Genomic DNA, 19,486 nt, shown 5'->3' on the forward strand with positions numbered 1-19,486 from the left:
CCACTAATCATCTTCTTCATATATAAATACTCGACTCAAGTGATGTCACAGAAAGAGCATAATACCTCAAAAAATAGGTCTGAGTGCAATTCATTTCAAAACACCATTTTATTTCTATATAAATAAAGCAAAAGAAAAGATTCCTAAAAGTCAGGAAAAAAAAAACCTTCAAACATAAAATTATTCTCAGTATAATCAAAACCAAAAGCTCCCATTTTATAGTAACACTGGGATTGTGGATAACAGCATATTTAAAGTGGATTGTAAAAATAAAAAAAGAATTATGGAAAAGATGGGTCTGCGCAGAGTCGGAGATCATTCAATCTGATATAAGAACAATAGTTGCTGTCATTTTTTCATGTTCTTGAAGAGACATTTCCTGAAAATCAGTCACTCTGAATTTGTGAATACCAAATTAGAGCTGACATTTTAGGCTGCTCAGATTCTTTTGAGCAAAATATTACTGTCAGACTTTTAATTACATGCTATAATCAACTGCAAAACCTCCATTTCAAAAGGGACAGGGGCAAAACCCAACGCATCTGAAAACCAATACTTTAATACACCTGCTGAAGGTGAAAAGAATAAGATAGGTCTGTGCACATAAGTCAGACTCCCCGTTTGTATCTCTTCAAGGCTTTCGGCCCTTCTTGCGTAGTGACTGCCCTTGTCCAGAGAAGGCGATGAATCTGTTCATGGCATCATCCTGAGAAGATTTAGAAGAAAATGGAAAAATATGGCATGAACACTAAATATAAGACTTTAAAAATTGCCAGGAAAGAAAACTGTTTGCATTACTTACATCATCCACAATTTTCTTGGGCTGAGGCCTGGAGTTTCGAATGAAGGTGATCCTGCCAATTTTGAAGTCATAGTTGGGAATCCCTCTGTGTGACGAAACATTAGACACACAACAGCTTGGGAAACCATTGTCTGCGTGGTGTAGCTGTGTGCTGTCACCAGAGCACAGCTTAAAAACATATGTAGGACAATACCAGTGTATAGTTACATTGGTATATTTTATACTTCTTTGCTGTTCAGTACATCTTAGTAGAGACAAACACTCACCAAAGCTGTGCAACGCCATGTGGACCATTCAGAAAGTTCAATAACCACTCCAGTTTTTGTTTTTGTTTTGTTTTTTTTAAAGGTAAACAAAGAATTTTCTGACAATTATGGTATGGTTCAGGCTTTAGCATTCAGGGTTAAGACCAGGGGCCTGTTCTTCGTACCTCGCTTACTACATCCAAGATCAAATGACACATCCAAGATCAAATCATCGCGCTAACTTTGAGCTCGCTAATCCGGTTCTCCGAACGCACCTGTTGTTGACGATTAGTATAGCTGGATGAAGTAATCTGAGATCACTGGGTGGCTTAAAGGGGCTACGATCGATAGTAGAAACATTGATCGGCAACCCTGTGATTGGTCGGCGAAGATGTCAAGGAGTGCGCACAGTATTTCACGGCAGCAGACCAAGAACTCTTGATTGAGGGATATCAGGAGTTTCAGAGTTTAATTAAAACGCAGGGGAACACTGCAAAGGCTGCAAAAGCAAGGAGAGAGGGCTGGCAGAAAGTTGCTGACAAATTAAACTCATAGTGTGATCCATGATATTACATTATATCATGTGATATTATTTTATTCCACATTATATTATATTACATCATATCCTCTTTCACATTAGAGCCACAACAGGACCCACTAGAACATGGGAAAAAGTAAAGTGAAATATAAAAATATTCCACAGAATGGTAATATTTATCACTTATATTGCTTTTAGTCTATGACAAGAGACCCTGAATAATCTGTTTGTTTATAACAGCAACCAAGAAAAGGGCAGAGCAAATAAAGACAGGTGGTGGTCCTGCACCCCTCGTCACACCCCTTTTGTACTGTGACATTTATTGACATTGTGGGTTTTTTTGTGTGTAGTTTGACATAACACTCCATCACTTTTACCTGTTCCCATGCAAGGGGTGACTGAAGCATGCACAGTAAGTCGGGAGTAAGTATATACAGTACAGTAAGTATATATATATATATATATATATATATAGGGAGAGAGAGAGAGAGAGAGAGAGAGAGAGTAAATAATACCCTCAGGGGAGAATCGATATCTCTCTATGAGCACACCGTCGCGCCGAGCTAAAGGATCCCGTCTATCCCGCAATATACGCTAAATTCTGTAAACTCTCCTTATCAATCTTGCACCTTCCTTGCTCGCGTACAAACGGACAGGACATGGCTGCGACAGACTTCCCAAATCCACCTTCGCTTTTTAGCCGTGGTCTGTCATCTTGATTGCACGTAGTAATTTACTATTACTACTCTACAATATGAATTACATCTGACATGATCTACTACATGTTATAGAATGATTAATAGTACATTTCCTTTTTTCGGAAATGACCTGTATGTATCTGTATGAAATCAATAAAAGAATCAAATACATTATCTTTAGTTACATTGCTAATATTTATTTATGGTAAAACAGTGGCGAAATATCGCTCTTGCTTTCATATAACTGCAGCGGACATACCTGAGAGGCGCGATCTAATCCTGTTTACATAAAGTAAACCTGCTCCCGAGCAGGTTTACGCCACGGATCTGTTGCTATGACAGCAAGCCCCAGATGAGCTTCGGAGAACCGAACGATCCAAGATCACGCGAAATCGTCAACATTCAAATCCGGCTAACTTACTTAGCGAGGTACGAAGAACAGGCCCCAGGGTACCTAGTTGCCTTACAGCATAAATCCGGTATTCCTCTCTGTTTTTATGAAGCATAAAAAAAATATACATAAAAATGCTCAGAACTCAGACAATTTAAATATATCTCCTGACAAACTCATGTGCCTCAAGATGTCACATTCTATGTCTCAACTCAGCTCACCAACTTACGCCTGACCAAACCTGCAACACAGGTAGCCCTGTCTGAGATCTCTAACATAGCCTAATAGATATAATGGTTCCTGCTTGGGGCCTTTAATATACTGAACAGCAGCAGTTTGAGCTGACTGTCATTCCTCTCCTAATCCCTTTCACAATATGCTGTTAAATAAAGGTGTAACATTCCCTGTAAAAATAGCTTGTCTTAACAGTTGAGCTAATTTTATGGGAATGTGTAAGACACTCTTTTCACCTTTTAATGTCACTTGGGGCGATGGGAGCAGGGCTGGGTTCAATTCCTTTAGTTTTACCATCCAAACGATTACCAGAACCGGTGAAAGCCTGAAAATAAAGCACAGATTAGAGATTAAATTATGTTCTTTAAGTACTTATAGTAGTAGTACACATTAACTTGAACTCACTCTGAAGCCTGTGTCCATGTCAGCATAACTGCTGGGATCTGTTTCTTCCTCCTGTCAGAAATACAGTTTTATTACATTGTTCAAAGCAGAAAATGTACAGTTACCATGATCGTTTGCTCCTTACTGTTGGTTCATCCTGGTGATTAGGCCGTCGTTCAGGCTCTTTGTAACCCAAAGGAGCATCAAAATCCACCTGAACAACAAAGTAACAGCACATGAGCAAGCAAAGCAACAGAAAAATTCACTGTGACTGTAGTGAAGTCCGGGATCTTACATTCATATCACACTCGATGATGGATACTGCTTTATCTGGTTTGGTCTCCATTACTCGCAGCTCATATATCTGAAACACACAGATTACCTTAGCCTCGAAAACAAACCACACACAAAATCACACGTCACACGTAGGCTGTAACAGAGTATATAAGCACTTGATCAAAGCCATCCATGACCACATTCATTATAGGCATTTTTTTATGTGTTTTCAAACTTTAAAACTGCAGAAGTCTCCTGTTTAATCTTCCAGGAAACTCTCCAAGAACAACCCTTGGTCACATATAATCACAACAATGATTTAAAGAAACTGATTCACCTTTTCGTTGTAGTTAATGGCTATGACGTCACCAGTTGTCAAGCATGCAAAGTTTCTCAGTGCGTTCTCCAGTCTGTAATGAATGTTAACCACTTATGTTAAAACATAAAGTGTCAAAAAAAATAAAAATTTAAAGTTCAAATAAACATTTCAGCCTGTACTCCTTACACTGCTTTGGGGTTTGTAATGTCCAGGAAGTCGGGGCTCTGAGGCTGGAACTTTGAGTAAGTGGCCACCATGAGGTTGACACTTTCCACCTGAACGAGACCGCCTTCCTCTAACAGGAGATTCTGCATCATCTGCAGCGAACAAAATACAGCAAATGTCACTCGAGCCTTCATTTTTTTCTATTTCCATCCATCTATCAAGTCATGGGGGAAAGAGTGCAAGGTGGGAGTACTCGGGGAGAACCTATGCAGATAAAGGAAGAACATCCAAACTCCGCACAGAAGGCCTGCAGCCAGCTGGTATATTTCAACCCTGAATCATTGTGCTGTGAGAAGATAGTGTGAACCACAGCATCGCCAAAGATTTTAATCAGCAAAGAATATTTAGTTCAACATGTTGCAAATACCAACAAATTTGGATTTTTAAACTCATACTTCTACAACATTGTTATCCACTTCCACACAAGAAGAATAAGTAAGTGCTCCTCCACTGCTGACAGGAGACAGTTCAGCCTGTGTGATGGTGACATTAAACTCATTACTGTTTCTCACCCAGTGAGGTAGGTAACAGATTCCCTCGTCTGCCACAAACTCCAGGACACCACAGTGTGTCATTCTGTCTGAGTTCTTGTTGGTCAGCTTGAACAGCATTGGATAGGTAATGTTAAGCCTGCCTGAACAGAGGAAAATAGAGCAATGCTAAAAACAGGATGTAAACAGGACATTTAGTAAGAAGTTTTTGAATAAACGTGCGCTTACTGAGCTGGTCGAGAGCTGAAGGTGGCATTATTACTGAAAAGAAAAGAAAAATAACAGTTACTTTAAGGAAAATATGTGTTTTCATAAAATATGTTGAAATACGATATGCAACTTTCACCTCATACATACCAACATAAACTTGGACATTTTGAGGATATTGTTTTTACAGTTGTCTTTTCTAACAAGTACCACAAAGCAGTAAATAGTTAAATAGTTAACTTCAGATATGTTTGCGGTACCGGATGTATGTTTGGACAAGGGAGCTGGTTACACCATGTGGATGTTGGCACATATTACACCCACAATACAGTGGTGAATGCAGAAAATTAGCTACATGTAAACCTGCCAAACATTACACCATCGCTCATCAAACTCTATGTCCAATTTGACTTCATCAGACATTTGAGTTTTCACAAGTGCTTCAGGAGGAATCCTAGTCAGATGGCTGGACGTCCTAAACTGATGTGAAGAAGTAGAAGGCCTACCCTGAGGTCCTTCCCAATGACTAAGTTCCCCACCTTATCTCTAAATGAGAGCTTAAACACCCCACAAAGGAAACTCATTTCCCCCAGTCTCTTAAATGTACTGGACTGATGATGCACCAATCTTCCAAAACACATTCCCTTTTTGATGTTTTAACATTGATGGTGGAGAGCACTGTCTAACATACTGAACTAAAACAACATGTTCAGAGTGACTTCTGAAGGATGGGAGTTTCATTTTCTTCCATCAGGATTAAAATGTTTAATCACAAGATAAAAGTCAGTCAGAGCAACTCTGTATTGATTTCCAGTGACCTTTCCCTCTAAAAAGCAACTGTGGAACCAAACTATGACATCAAGCAAAACAGAATCACCAGATCCTGTATTTGCAGAGGTCAAAGATTAAGGTCTTTATTTAATTCTTCACCTATACATACTTTAATTTGAACGAGTGGTATGGGAGAAAATACTGTACTTCAATATCTTTTGTTCAGAAACCTTGAATTGGCCGCCTGTCTAAACCAACATGACCATTCTTTGAATGAGACTAACTTTTGCCTCCTTTCTCAACATCGGAGCGGTCGTTGGGTCCAGCCAGCATGGACACCGAATAGCAACGATACTGAGTGGAGAAACGGTTCTGAAAGCCCCGGGCCAGCTGGTGCTCGAACACATGGAAGGAAAACTGTGGAACAAACATCAGGCTTGTCAGTCAAACTCAGGTTACTTCAGAGCAAATAGATAACAAATGAATTGTTCAGGACAGTGGATCTTTATGCTGTGCTGTAGTTCTGTTGCTAGCCGCTAGCTAGCTAAAACTGCAGCAACTACGATTTGTTTTGATACAAAGTTACCGGCGAGAAAAACCACAGTGCTCACCATGTTGACTGTTTCTGTTCCTCGCTGCTAAACGCCCGCTTAATGATGTTTGTTTCAGATTTTGTTTCAGTTTTCTAATTTAATGACAATGCATACTACCCGATCCGTACCGGAAACCCGATCGGTACCCCGCATGCGCGAAAGGTGTCTACTTCCGGTCGAAGCGTTTTACGATAGTTACGGGTCAGAGCAGTAGCGGTTTTTGATACGGGCGACACGGGCGGTTGCCCGGGGCGGCATCGTGGTGGGGGGCGGCATCACGGGCATCGGCAAAAAAAATAAATAAATACAAAATTGCTGTACTCATGCTGCCACCGACGTCATGCCAGCGCATTTTGTGAATGGCATAGGCACCGATCAGTTTTCTATCGCCCATTTGCTGGGAGCAAGGGCGCCCTCCGTTTGCGAGGTGCGCCTGCTGCTTGCGGCACAGGGAGGAGAGGGCGGGGCGGCGGGGGATTCTCTGGCTGGCTGGAGCAGCATCTAATAACCAACTTGCAAAATAAAACAAAATAAAAACAAACCAACAAACACGAAAACACCAGAAATTATGATACAGACTTATAATTTGCACCGATGTTTTTTCGAAATTCTATACGCGAAAAGTGAGCGCGAGAGCCCTCGGTGCGCCTGCTTGCTGCTGAAGTCAAAGTAAACTTTATTGTCATCTCCACTACATACAGTCCAGTATGTAGAGAGACGAGACGACGAGGCTCCAGTTACAGCAGAACAAGTAAACAAACAATAAATATAAGAAGAGCAAGAAAATAAATATACACTTTAGGACTCGGGGTAAAGGGATCAATAACAATTTATAATTTACAGTTTTAAGATTTGAAGTCTCTCACACAACCTGTCGAAAGGGGAGGGGGGCGGCTGCTTCCAAATAGAGCACATGTCATTCATCATGTTGTAAATCCAAGCCCATTATGTATTCATGATTTGAATCCTGGGTTGTGCGAAATCCCAGAAATAAACCCTAGACAAAGTGACTCTGTGAACTAAGGTGTAGGTTTATTAGGTTATCTTGTGGTGATCCTCGGGTTGGGGGATGGGTGTTTATACTGGAGTGGAAGATTAAAACCAATGGAAGATGGACAAGAAAAGTTCAAAGCCACCAGGTGCTCAGTTTAGAAAAAAGAGAAAAGAAGAGGAGGAGAAACGAGCAAAAGATACAGATAAACAGATGTGTCATTGGATAATGGCAGGTCACCCTGAAACAATCAGAATCAGAATACTTTATTAATCCCTAAGGAAATGATGTGGGTTACAGTTGCTCCAAGAAGAAATGGTAAAAATAGTAACAGTAGCAGACTAAACTCCAAACAATACATTATGTTACAGATTTTACACATTTAAGAAATAGCACTAATATATACAGATCACTCAATTATAAATATCAAGGATTAATAGAGGTGATTATAAATAAATATTCAGAAGATTGACAAGAATATTACAGAGTAATAAAGAGTGTGTATAAAAAGGGTGCAACTATTGAAGTGGGGGGGCGCCAGAGGGCGTGTTCGCCCAGGGCGCCAAACAGGCTAGGACCGCCACTGGGTCAGAGTATCTGTTAAGATGTTAAGAATAATAAATGTCTCTTAAAATGTTTCCGATAATGAAACATTTAATATAATGTAGACAAAAACAAAAAAATAAAAAGATAGTTACGGATCAGGACTCCCCGATCCGTACCGCGCATGTGCAGGGGTTTTCTTCTTCTTCTGTTCGTTTAATGGCAGTTTACTCCCCAGTGTTCGAGGATACCGCCTCCTGCTGACCGAGCGAACGAACCCTATTGTAAACTGAATTAGCGTGATTTCAAAAGTGTGTTAAATTTCATTTAGTGATAGTCGAGTGTGTTTATGCTTGTCTGTGTGGAGAGGATTGATTGGAATAGTGATGATGATGTCCACTATCACTGTCAATTGTCAGTAAACACATCATCTGGTTGATGAATCTTCATGTGAGACATTACAAAGTCTGTATTATTAACTCTGTAATTTGGCGCCATTCTTCTTATTTTACGGCGCTGTTGTTCAATCGGGGGATGCTCTCTGTTGAGGAGAAAAGCATAAATTTGTTTGTATACGGATTATCCATTGTTTAAATGTCCCGGTAGTCGAAAAGGAGGCACAGCTGTTGAGAAATGCTAGGAGCTAACTGGGCGCTAACCGTATCATTCAAATATATTGAATGTCGCAATGTTGGCAAAGAGAGGAAGTGACGTAAGATTTGCGCATGCGGGGTACTGATCGGGTTTCCGGTACGGAAATGGAAATCAAATGGGATGGCAAAATCACAGCCTTTAAAAAACCACCTATGCAGGTGTTACATATGGTTAAAATGACTCAAATGCACTAAGTATATACATATTTCATATAAATATAGTCTATAACTTAATTATTTTCTGTAGCCCACATAGTTGAACATTTCCGTTTCATAAAACGTGAATTTTGATTCTATGTACTTTATAGCCTGTATAATTAATAAATATGTAGCTCGATAAGTGTAAAATCCAGAAAGCAACACACCATGGGGCGGTTCATTTACAAACACAAGTCTAACTTAAGTTTCACACTGTTTTTTGTGTGTAAAATCTGAAATGCCCGTGGTGTTGATTTAAAATGTGCTCTGGCACAATTCTAGGCATCGCTTCCTACTGACAACAAGAAAAAAAGCCGGTCTGCACTTTGGGCTGAACCATTTGTTAATGGTGGGTGGGAGGAGGGTAACACCATGCAATATATTCAGTTTTAGAATTTATATTCAGGGTTAACTGTAGCTAGGCTCAAAGTGTTAATGCTGTCTTATTTTAATAAACAACACTGTCATATACAAGACTAGGATGGCACTTAGGGTGGCAAGGGAACATTTTAGGGTGGCACATGCCACCCCATGCCACCCTTCTAGATCAGCCCCTGGTAGTGCTCTTTTTCAAGTTATTTAACACAGCTTATTCAGAGCTTTCATTCTCAACCACTCCCACCCAGTAAACATCCACTTGCTTTAACAGTTTAATGACTCTGACTCCATCCTAGAGTTAGAGTAGACCAAGTTGACATCAAGTCTTATTTTCCTCATAAGCTGGTAATAATCCTCATGACAAATAAAATGCCATACAGTGCAAAAGTGGTTCAGTTGACCTTTAACCTTCAAGCACACGTATTAATAAGCATGAAATCAAATACAAGCTTTTCTCACAGTCACAGTGTTTATAAGTCTTATGAAGACCAAATCAGACATATATAAACAACAGCAGCACACTGATGACAAGTTAAAAGACATTTCAACTGTGCCTGTATATCTACTTTACAAGTGGTACAGTAAATAAAATATAAAACTAATACTAAGGCAGTGTTGTGATATTGTAAACACCCTTTGATTAACCATAAAAAACAGACACCACAGTCAAAAGATTTAGGCTCTGCCAAAATGTAGCTCCATGTGATGTCTCCGGTCAAGAGTCTGTTGCATTGTCTCGGTTGTTTAGACGCAGGCTTTTATAGAGGAGGCCAACTTTTAGCTACTTCCTGGTGCACAGATTCAGGTAACCACTGGCAGTATGCAGTAAGCAGAACTGGAGGAGGAGAAAAAAACATTGTACAATTAGATGACAAAACAACTAACCAAATCAGAAGCAAAGTAAGAACATTAATGCTTACATTTCTCTTCAGTCTTCCAGACAGAGTGGAGTGCCTCTCTGCAGTCAACTTTCTTTGACACTAGTGGTCCCAGGAAAGCCTCTGTCCTGGGCTGCAACCTAAAAACGGCAAAGACATGACAGTAAAAGAAAAAAACTCCTTGAGATGTGCTTGTTTATGGAGTAAATGAATTAGGAAATGCAGTAAAAAGGGAATAAAAGTGTGTGTGTGAGAGCACCAACTTACTTTGCCCATGTTTTCAGCATGATGGAGGGGTTTGAGAGCAGGTGACTGCTGTGTTTTTTTAGTGCAGGACAAACCTGTTAACCATAGAAAGTACACATTACAGTGAGTGAGATAAATGTTCCTGTCAGGTTTGTTCATTGTGCAGTTCGTGCTAGGTTTCCCGTGTTTTTATTTATTTATTGCTGTTTTTGTCACAAGGATAACTATGGAAACCAAATGGATTTACGTCCCTATCCTCACCTATGATCGCAAACTTTAGGTAGTGACTGAAAGAACGACATTGTGGATACAAGCGGCAGAAATTAGCTTTCTTAGAGGGGTGGCTGGCCTCCCTCTTAGAGATATGCTGAGGAGTTCAGCCATCTGTGAGGGGTTCCGAGTAAAGCTGCAATTCCTCCACATCAAAAGAAGCCAGTTGAGGTGGTTCAGGCATCTGACAAGAATGCTTATTGGGTGAGATGTTCCGGGCATGTCCCACCGGGAGGAGGACCAGGAGAGATTATATCTCTCAGCTAGCCTGGGAATGGCTTGGTGTTCCGCCGGACAATCTGGAGGAGGTGGCCGGGGAAAAGGCGGTCTGGGCTTCTCTGCTTAGGCTGCTGCCCCCGCGACCCAGCCCCGGGTAAGCGGAAGAAAATGGATGGATGGATGGATGAACTACAGGAAGGGTTGTTCAAGATAAACAAAAAGCAGTACCTGTCCCTCCAGGAGAAACTTGGCAAACAGCCTGTAGCGCTCCAGGCCCTCTGGATACTCCATCTCCACTGCAGGCAACTGCCAACCCACACGGACTACAGGAGAAACACAGCAGTTAAGCAACTGTAGACAGAAAGAGGTTTCAGCTCTAGTGCTCTGCTGTGGAGAACTCACAGAAGGTGCTTGAACGGTGGCATCTGATGGTACCGGTAGAAGAACAGAACCACGGGGACGGCGACTCCAGCGGAGAGCCGAAGTGACAGTACTGCGGGAGAAACTGTGGGACCCACTCTGCTTCTACAGCTGAAACACCTGACAGGAATAAAGGAAAGGCATCAGTCTGCAAATCTTGTTTCAGTAACCCAGCGCCACTTTATTATCCTTTAATTAGGGATTAAAGATATTTAGAAAATAGGTAAAAATGATTAAAAACAAGCATGTAAGCAGCCATACAATCAGGACTATGCCACAGACTATAAAAGATGGACCTGCAGATTCATGCAGTAACAACCTTTTAATCACAAGGTAGTCCCTTTTATATATTCAACTATAAAAAGTTGTGACACACATGTAGGAATCAGACACATCCTGGCAGTCAGTTCGAATTAAGAGGACACATGTGATTTTATTCCCTTTCAGTCTCATTTACCTCTCATGTACATCTTGCTGGTCTCCATGATCTCCTGGTAGACCACAAACTCTGGCAGCGTTTTGAACAACGCAGAATTTGGATGAATGAACACCGGCTCATCCATAAGAGGTGTCTATGTGTGAAAACGGATAAAGATGAGGATGTGAAGAGACCCATAATACAGTATATACTTCTAATATTCAATTACAGACCTCAAAGGGACTTACCTTGTATGCATTCTTCCATTTTGGGTCCACCAAATCCTCTCCCTGGGCACGCCTCGCAAGATGGTCTCCGAGACCAGCCAGAACAATCTGCCGCAAGCAAACCACCTGGTGCTCCGTCGGTGGAGTCATCTTGGGATCCACAAAGACTCCCACCTCTGGACACACAGCGTTCACTGGGAGGAGGGAAGATAAATAACTTGCAGCTGTGTTTCAGAAGCAGACATGTTGATTATCTGAGTTCGCTGTGTCCATGTACCTGCATTGGTAAGTTGTCCTCTGAGCTTTCTGATCTCCACCATAGCTTTATACCTCAGCCCACTGTTCTCACAAAACCTGGGAGTACAGCCAGCAAATTCACAAGCACCAACAGCACCTGGACACACAGGTATGCAAGTTATTAACATATGTAATATATTCAAAATTTAAAAATTAAGATTTCATGGACCCCAGTTAAATCTGTCTCTGTAAAAATTATTCTAATGAAGAGCCTCCTGCTGTTTCAGTTTCACCTCAAAATTCGGCTTGTTGCTGAAACCTGGAAGAAATGTATGGTTTTGGAGCCATACAACACACTCTTTAAAAGGTAAGCATGCAATCTAACAGACTTCCTAAAACACTGTTGTACAATACTGACCACTAGTGCAACTTGAACAAAGAGTAAGCTCACCCAGCATAATCATGAGGTCTCCCAGCAGGAGCGAGGCTCCTTGCCCAGCCCACAACCTCCTCATTTGGGTCAGCCGAGCTCGACGTTGATGGAGCTTGGAGCTCTCATCTTCACTACGAGCAGGTCTGAGGAAAAAAAAAAATTATAACTATTAAAAATAAATAAAAAAATCATATATACGGCTCGAAAACAGACTGAGCTTGAAGGGTATTTCAAGATTTCATCCAACATTTACAGTTGATCTCATCTATATGTGGTGACCTGCTCTTCCAAAGCATCAATTTTTACATTTTTCTCACCTGTCGAGGTCTTCAAAAATTTCCCGAACTGTCATGGCTGCTACCACAGCGATGACGTATGGCAGACAATCCTGCTGCTTCCCGAGCGCTAACATTTTAGCGTAACGCGGCGCCACGGGGAACGACGCCATCGCTCTGCCCAGAGGGGTGATGGGACAGCTCAGCTTCGCTCGCTGCATGTCTTTCAACCTTATAAGAAATAAACAGTTTACAACTTTGCACAAGACTGTTTTAAAAATGATACCTTTTCCCTTTTTCTAAACTGTAGTGAGTGTTTACTCAGTGTGTTCAAGAAAGACTTTACAAGTAAAAATATTTGTGTTTTCAGTTCACCAAGCTGATAAAAATCAGACCTCAAGTTTCTTCCTGTTAAAAGAGTTTTTCCTTCCCACTGTTTCCAAGTGCTTGCTATAAGGCGGTCGTGTGATTGTTGGGGTTTTCTCTCCGTTATTGCACGGTCTTTTCTTGAGGCGACGGTTGTTGTGATTTGGTTTATATAAAAAAATTAAATTATTATTGAATTAAACTGAATTTTATACTTTTATTAAAGCAAAAATCCTGATAATGCTCAAGTGTCCATTTAAACAACATTATGACTCACTACAGCTGCTCTAGACGGTGAAGGCTAGTCATCAGCTAGGAGCTAAAATGCATGAAAGTACGTAAACAACAATATCAATACCTCCTGGATTCTGCCCAGTATAGATTTCATTTTAATTTTTTCCATGTCTCCATCTTTGAAGTGAAAACCACCCTTTTAATAAATATGTTTTGTGTTCTAAGAAAAAAAGGGGGCCTCATCAATTACAATTAAATCGAACAGCAAAAAGTTACCTTCCAGTACAGGGAGGCTCTTCCAGAGCTCCCAGCGACACTAATAACTGCTCTGCTGCAACTAGAGCCTCAGTAGAGGGCGGTGTGGGAAAAGGAAAATTGACCACCTGCAGAAAACACAAAATATGACTCTGGTTAAAACCCTGTGATCACAATTTTGTTCCCCTTTAAGACAGCACTTCAGATTTTACTGACTTTTTCTATGTTGAGATCTTTCATCTGTAAAACCAGGTCCTCCACAGGCCTGCGAGTGATCTCCGCCTCTGAGAACAAAGTGAAGTCTCCAAACACTGCAGAGGAGTACAACCTACAGAAACGAGGAGAAACAGCAGTGAAAATCCTTGTCGTGTAAAAAAAAAAAAACCCTCAAAAAACAAAACAACCTTCTCTAATTAGGGTTTTAGGGTTACGTAGTTTAACAGCACTGACCGGTAGCAGTGTCCTGGCTCGGTTCGTCCCGCTCTGCCAGCCCTCTGATTGGCTGAAGCCTGTGAGGTCCATGTGACTTTAAAGGACGACACTCCGGTCACTTTGTCGTAGAAACGCTTCTTAACTCGACCGCAGTCCACCACGTACTTGATCCCGGGAATGGTCAAAGACGTCTCTGCCACGTTGGTGGCGATGATGCAAAGACGGGTGCCAGGAGGAGGAGGCCTGAACACCTGCAGCCAACACGAACGCACATACATGATGTCATCATAAAAGCATCATGTGACTCCTCAGCTACTGAAAAAAGTCTGAAAAAAAAAAAAACTCAAAGGGTGTATAAAGCTACATTTTGTTTAGAAAAGTCAGTAAACTGGAGCTTTTAGATTTCCTAAACCCTTCATCTTGCACATAAACCAAATGAGCAGAATGCACTTTACACACTTTGCATTAATAATAAAATAATAATTAGTGTTTACAATAAAACTGCCCTTCACCGCCACAGCATGCATCCTGGCAATGGGATGATGTGTGCACAGCTTTCAAATCTAGTTTTATGTCACAGCCTGGCAGGAGAGCCAACTCAAACCCTGGTTTGTGAAGGTAAAGCATGGCTTTATTTACTCTGCCTCAGGTATGGATAACAGGCTCACCAAATGCCCTCAACATGTCCACCTCAGATTTGTGGGAAAATAAGATAAATTAATAAGAATTCTACAAGATTCCAGGTTCATACTGTCATTAGTTTTATCAAAAAGCAGTTTTCTGTAGCAGTTTATCAATTTGAGACAATAAAGTAACCCTTAGTGTAGGGATAAACAGAACTGTAATGGCAATTTGCTAAAAGCAGAAGCTATTAAGTGGCTTCTATTAGAAATTATAGTGGCATGCACTTTAAATCAGGAAGTTTAGAGTTTAAATTTTAAAATCAGTTTCTGCTTGAGAAGTAAAGATTCAAAGTATTGTTTTATGGTGAGTCTGACAGACCAGAAGCAAAACCAAAATGTTTATTTTACTTTATTGCACAAGCACTGGCACTTCTCTTGTCATGTATGAATTTTTTTGTATCAGTTTGTTCTGTGATAAGATATTAATCTCACCTTAGCCTGCTGCTCTGGGGCCAGCAGAGAGTAGAGTGGGAGGACGTAGAGCGGGATGGACCCGTCCGCCTTCTCCTCTACGGAGAGGAAACAGGGCAGAATTTGTAATGTTGCTCATCTGAAACGCATCCACCTGGACTGTAGAGAGTTATTCAGAGTGGCTTACCTGCATCAGCAGGATCATCTCCAAGGTCAAGATCGGAGTCTCCATCCTCCTCGTCTCCGATCCCCGCCTCTCTGTCCTCATCACCTTCATCCACTGGCAGGGCGGAGTAGTTATCCAAGTCGATTCGGGGTAGAGACTGGAGACAACAGTTAAAACACTTCTTTTCAATATCTGTTGAGGACTGAGGTGGACAGAATATATTTTTTAGAAAGTTGACTTACAACAGTCTTCTTCTGTTTGGCCTTTTTGAACTTCCTCATTGCCTCTGAGGTTTCGGCTTCCTCATCTTCAGCTGGATACAAAACTCAAGTAAATACACAGAACCACAGTCCCAGCTCAGATAAACGTCAGAGTGTGAGGAGGCCGACTGCTCACCTGTGGCTGTGTTACCCTTCCTGAAGGGGAAAGCTTTCCTCAGTCTTCTGCAGAGACTGTGAACTTCAGCCTGACCAGTCAGAAACACCAGGATACCACCTGAAATGCAAAACATGTTATAAAAGAAGTGGGGACTGTATCTGTGGAAAGACTGAACTCTAACTGCAGTTTACCCGAATGAGACGCACCACAATTCATTTTTACAGGAAAATATAGATGCCACCTTGTGTAGATTTGAACCCAGGGCTTTGAGATGGCCTTAGGCGAGTCGCGTGGTCAGCCCCTTAAAGAGGCGCCCCATCACCCATATATTATATTTTCATCATGTACTCAGTTATACTTTCATCAAAATCCCCTCTTTGTTCACCACTTTTTGTAGTAAATAAACATAAACACTAAAACCTACCTGGAGGCAGCATCCGGTGGATTTTACAGGTCTTGTGAAAAGCCTCTCCAGTGTAATCCTCCAGCGGGGTGCGTTTGTTGAAGTGGATAGTCACGGGGAACTGACGAGCATCCACCTTGATGACGGGTGGAGGCGTCCGAAACAGCCGCTGGTTTTCTGTGAAGTCTTCAACCCGCAGAGTAGCGGACATGATCAGGAGCTTCATGGGCATGCCTTTCTGCAGACAGACGGAGGAGAAACAGAGAAGTTGTTACAGAAACAACACTTTCTTTTTTTTCTGTAAATCAGGAACGTTAAGATATTCCCACCTTGTTCCTGAGGGGGACGATACGAGACAATAATCCGATGAGGATGTCGGTGTAGACGCTCCTTTCGTGTGCTTCGTCGATGATGATTGCGCTGTATTTCTGGAGCAGAAAATCCTGCAACACAAAATAGTCTGTGACAAAACTGCAGAAAATTAAAGTAACACTAACTCCATGTTCTTTTATCCCTTTACTGGTTCTTCAAAGATGCAATAAATAACTTTAGAATTAACTGCAAATATTTTTTGACCTTTAATTCAGAAAACAATTCAAAAACTATTTGTTACTACTGGTTAATACAAATAACATGGAACTTTCCTCATTAGAACTGACTTAATTGGTCCAAACTGATGAAATCGTTTGTGAAAAATGAAAAAGGCGGGGTCATCCCCCTGGCTGATCCTCCACCTCCATCCTGTTGTCATATTATTTATTAGATGACCCAGTAGAAAGCAGATGATACCTTCTGAATCTCCTTCAGCAGAACACCATCTGTCATGAACTTTATCTTTGTGTCGCTCGTCACGTTCCCTTCGTATCGAATCTGGTACGACACGACCCTGATCACAGACACACAAACACATAATTAACAACACAAACTTATATTTTTAAACTGCATGGTTTTTTTGGGTTTTTTTTTTTAATTACTGTGAACACAAAATGGTTAATTTACTGTGTGGGCAGGTTCATCTCTTTGGCCACTCTGTGGGACATGCTCACTGCTGCTACTCTCCTCGGCTCTGTGATGCCGATCATCCTCCCGTCACTGCAGGAATCAAGAGTGAGAAGGATGACGCGAACTACACACGCTTTTTTCCTCCAATGAAACATTTACAAAGGCAACACCATAAAGCAGACAAACTACCTGGCATAGCCGGCTTCATACAGAAACTGAGGCACCTGAGTGGTCTTTCCACTCCCCGTCTCTCCACAGATGACGATACTGGGATTTTCTCTCACGGCCTCCATGATGACCTGCTCCTCTGCCAGAACGGGCAGCTTTAGACGAGCCTCCTGCAGCAACATCGTAATGCAGAATTGAAGAAAATGCACAAAAACACCTTTCTAAGTTCTAGTTTGCAGGATGCTTTTACGGTCAGGTGCTCACCTGTACTTCTGGTGATCTATCAACAGGAATGAAAATAGCTGGTTCAGATGGCTTCTTCTGAACTTTCTCCTGATCTGAAATCTTCTTCTCTTTCTCTCCATCTTGCTCCACCTTCACTTCACGTTTGGTCTCCTGACAGACAGAGCTGGTTTCCTTACATTCACTCATATCTGTGGTGTTATTAACTTCATCCTCCTGCTCATCTTCATCCTCATCAGATGATGTGTCCACATCACTGCTCTCCTCTGCCTTCTGTTCTTCATCATCATCATCATCATCATCCTCCCATTTTCTCTTCCTGTTTGCTCCGCTGACGCTGCTGATCTTTGGGCCAGAGTCTTCATCCTTTACTTCATCTGCTGACCTGAATAAAAAAGAAGAAGAAGAAGAAGAAGAAGAAGAAGAAGAGATGCTTTTACTCCACCGAGAAACAATCACACATGTTCTCCATCTTGATTAACACGTTGTGTTGTGCTCTTACCGTTTAGCCTGGTAGAGCTTTTCTCCTGTTCCCAGTTTGGAAGTGGTGTACAGCAGCTTCAGTTCGGATTCTGGAAGCTGCACCTCAGCCAGTTTGGCCAGGATCTCTGCTCTCTGGACAGAAGAAAGAGCAGCATGTAAACGGCATGTGAGCTTGACTGTTAACATTCAGCTCTCAAAGAGCAGGGAGTAATATAAAATATCACTACATCACAAATTAAAGTTAAAAAAGAACAACTGAAAAACAAAATTATTAAACCACAAAAAAACCAGAAAAGAAATGTAAATGACGTTAAATAAAATATTAATGAGAAAAATCTAAGGTACAGTAAAATAATAAGAACCACATCATATTGTGTTCAGTACTCAGCTTCTGTATCTAGAGTCAGAGTACTTATCGGCACATAACACATATCTGCTCCCCTTTACTGAGGAAAATCAAACATTTTCACATCTTCAGGATTGACTTTGACTTCACTTTCATCATTTTATAAACCAAATCACTGTCACTGGATCACTGTCACTATAGTAACCAGTCTGATTATTAATGTCGACATGAAATAGAAAAGCCTCACAGAGAACTAAATGTATGAAGATTCCTTACCTGAGCTTTCTTCTCCTTGCGCTCCAGGACCTTCTGCAGCTCCTTCTTCTGCTTCTTGGTGAGGGGCTTCTTCTTGGAGATCGGTGGCAGCGAGGATTTATTCTTCTTGGATTTGCTGGATGGGAGGACCAAGGCGTTGCTCTCATCTAAACCTTTCAGTATGGACCCATCTGATTCATACAAACAGAAGAGTCAGGGTCACAGAATGCACGACATGGGAAGTGTCAAAGATGTTTTCTCCTCTTCATGTTTCCCACCTACCTTTGAGCTCCACAACAACTTCTGTCTTCTCTTCATCTGCAGATGGCTGAGGGTCACTTTGCTGTCGCCCCTTCCAGTTGTGTTTTTTCCTTAGTTTTCCCATTTTAAACTTAAGTCTGTAGGTCAGTAAATAAAAAGCTATGAACCCAAAGCCACCGGTTATAATGAGAAAGACCAAAAAAGTCTGAAACACTGTCTGCTAAACATCGACAGCTAACAAGCTAACTTTATCGTTAGCCTAAAATTGTTATTAACAGAACCGATTAAAAGTTTATGAACACCTCCAAAGACAAACCTTCTTATCTGAACAGCTGCATTTGACTTTAAACACCTGGATCCAAAAACTGGAGCCCTGCACTAACCTCACGTGTAAACATTTGAGTGTTCATCAACCAAACCGGTCCGTCGCTAAAAATTCGACTCCGTAGAAACGTTCCGCTATAGAAAAAGTTCGACGTCCCGTTGTTTAGTGATCCTAACTGAAGGGAAAATATTGTTTATAACCCAAACAGTATGACCTATAGTATTTTTTTTTCTTTTTACAATAAAATTAGTGAATTTTTATTTAATCAACTCAAAATACTTACATTTAAAGAAAGTATATGGGTCTTTTTTTTTTCTCTTATGGGGTCAGCCACTATCAGAAGACAAAAACGGGTGTTTTAGGCTTATGTTGATGATAATGATTTGGTCCTAGTGATTAAGGTCGCACATGTTTTGGTTGCAATAATCAAATGTAAATTGATGTTTATTTGATGCATGAATGCAAAAATCATCCAAATTGTGATGTGACACATTTGAATTTCTTCTGATGGCACT

General features: G+C 41.1%; 2 protein-coding genes across 2 annotated transcripts; both read right to left on the bottom strand.

Moving 5' to 3' along the window:
• Nucleotides 1–92: 92 nt before the first annotated feature.
• Nucleotides 93–6,351, bottom strand: ufd1l (ubiquitin recognition factor in ER associated degradation 1). Its single transcript, XM_031727984.2, has 12 exons — nucleotides 6,193–6,351; nucleotides 5,866–5,998; nucleotides 4,832–4,864; nucleotides 4,625–4,746; nucleotides 4,074–4,204; nucleotides 3,906–3,978; nucleotides 3,588–3,656; nucleotides 3,438–3,506; nucleotides 3,314–3,364; nucleotides 3,145–3,233; nucleotides 803–887; nucleotides 93–706 (listed from the first exon to the last, which is right to left on the bottom strand). The coding sequence occupies exons 1-12, from the start codon at nucleotides 6,193–6,195 to the stop codon at nucleotides 632–634; spliced, it is 933 nt and encodes a 310-aa protein (XP_031583844.1). The 5' UTR covers nucleotides 6,196–6,351; the 3' UTR covers nucleotides 93–631.
• Nucleotides 6,352–9,196: 2,845 nt separating this feature from the next.
• On the bottom strand, nucleotides 9,197–19,087 carry dhx37 (DEAH (Asp-Glu-Ala-His) box polypeptide 37). Its single transcript, XM_031727981.2, has 27 exons — nucleotides 18,963–19,087; nucleotides 18,668–18,783; nucleotides 18,407–18,576; nucleotides 17,804–17,916; nucleotides 17,323–17,686; nucleotides 17,080–17,228; nucleotides 16,888–16,980; nucleotides 16,678–16,774; nucleotides 16,218–16,331; nucleotides 15,910–16,126; nucleotides 15,504–15,602; nucleotides 15,350–15,420; nucleotides 15,129–15,264; nucleotides 14,963–15,039; nucleotides 13,866–14,098; nucleotides 13,632–13,743; nucleotides 13,437–13,543; nucleotides 12,603–12,791; nucleotides 12,304–12,428; nucleotides 11,893–12,009; nucleotides 11,637–11,809; nucleotides 11,428–11,542; nucleotides 10,953–11,090; nucleotides 10,779–10,873; nucleotides 10,083–10,156; nucleotides 9,858–9,955; nucleotides 9,197–9,772 (listed from the first exon to the last, which is right to left on the bottom strand). The coding sequence occupies exons 2-27, from the start codon at nucleotides 18,768–18,770 to the stop codon at nucleotides 9,696–9,698; spliced, it is 3,456 nt and encodes a 1,151-aa protein (XP_031583841.1). The 5' UTR covers nucleotides 18,771–18,783; nucleotides 18,963–19,087; the 3' UTR covers nucleotides 9,197–9,695.
• Between the last annotated feature and the right edge of the window lie 399 nt (nucleotides 19,088–19,486).

Source organism: Oreochromis aureus, linkage group 12 (assembly GCF_013358895.1).
Source record: "Oreochromis aureus strain Israel breed Guangdong linkage group 12, ZZ_aureus, whole genome shotgun sequence".
NCBI lineage: Eukaryota > Metazoa > Chordata > Actinopteri > Cichliformes > Cichlidae > Oreochromis > Oreochromis aureus.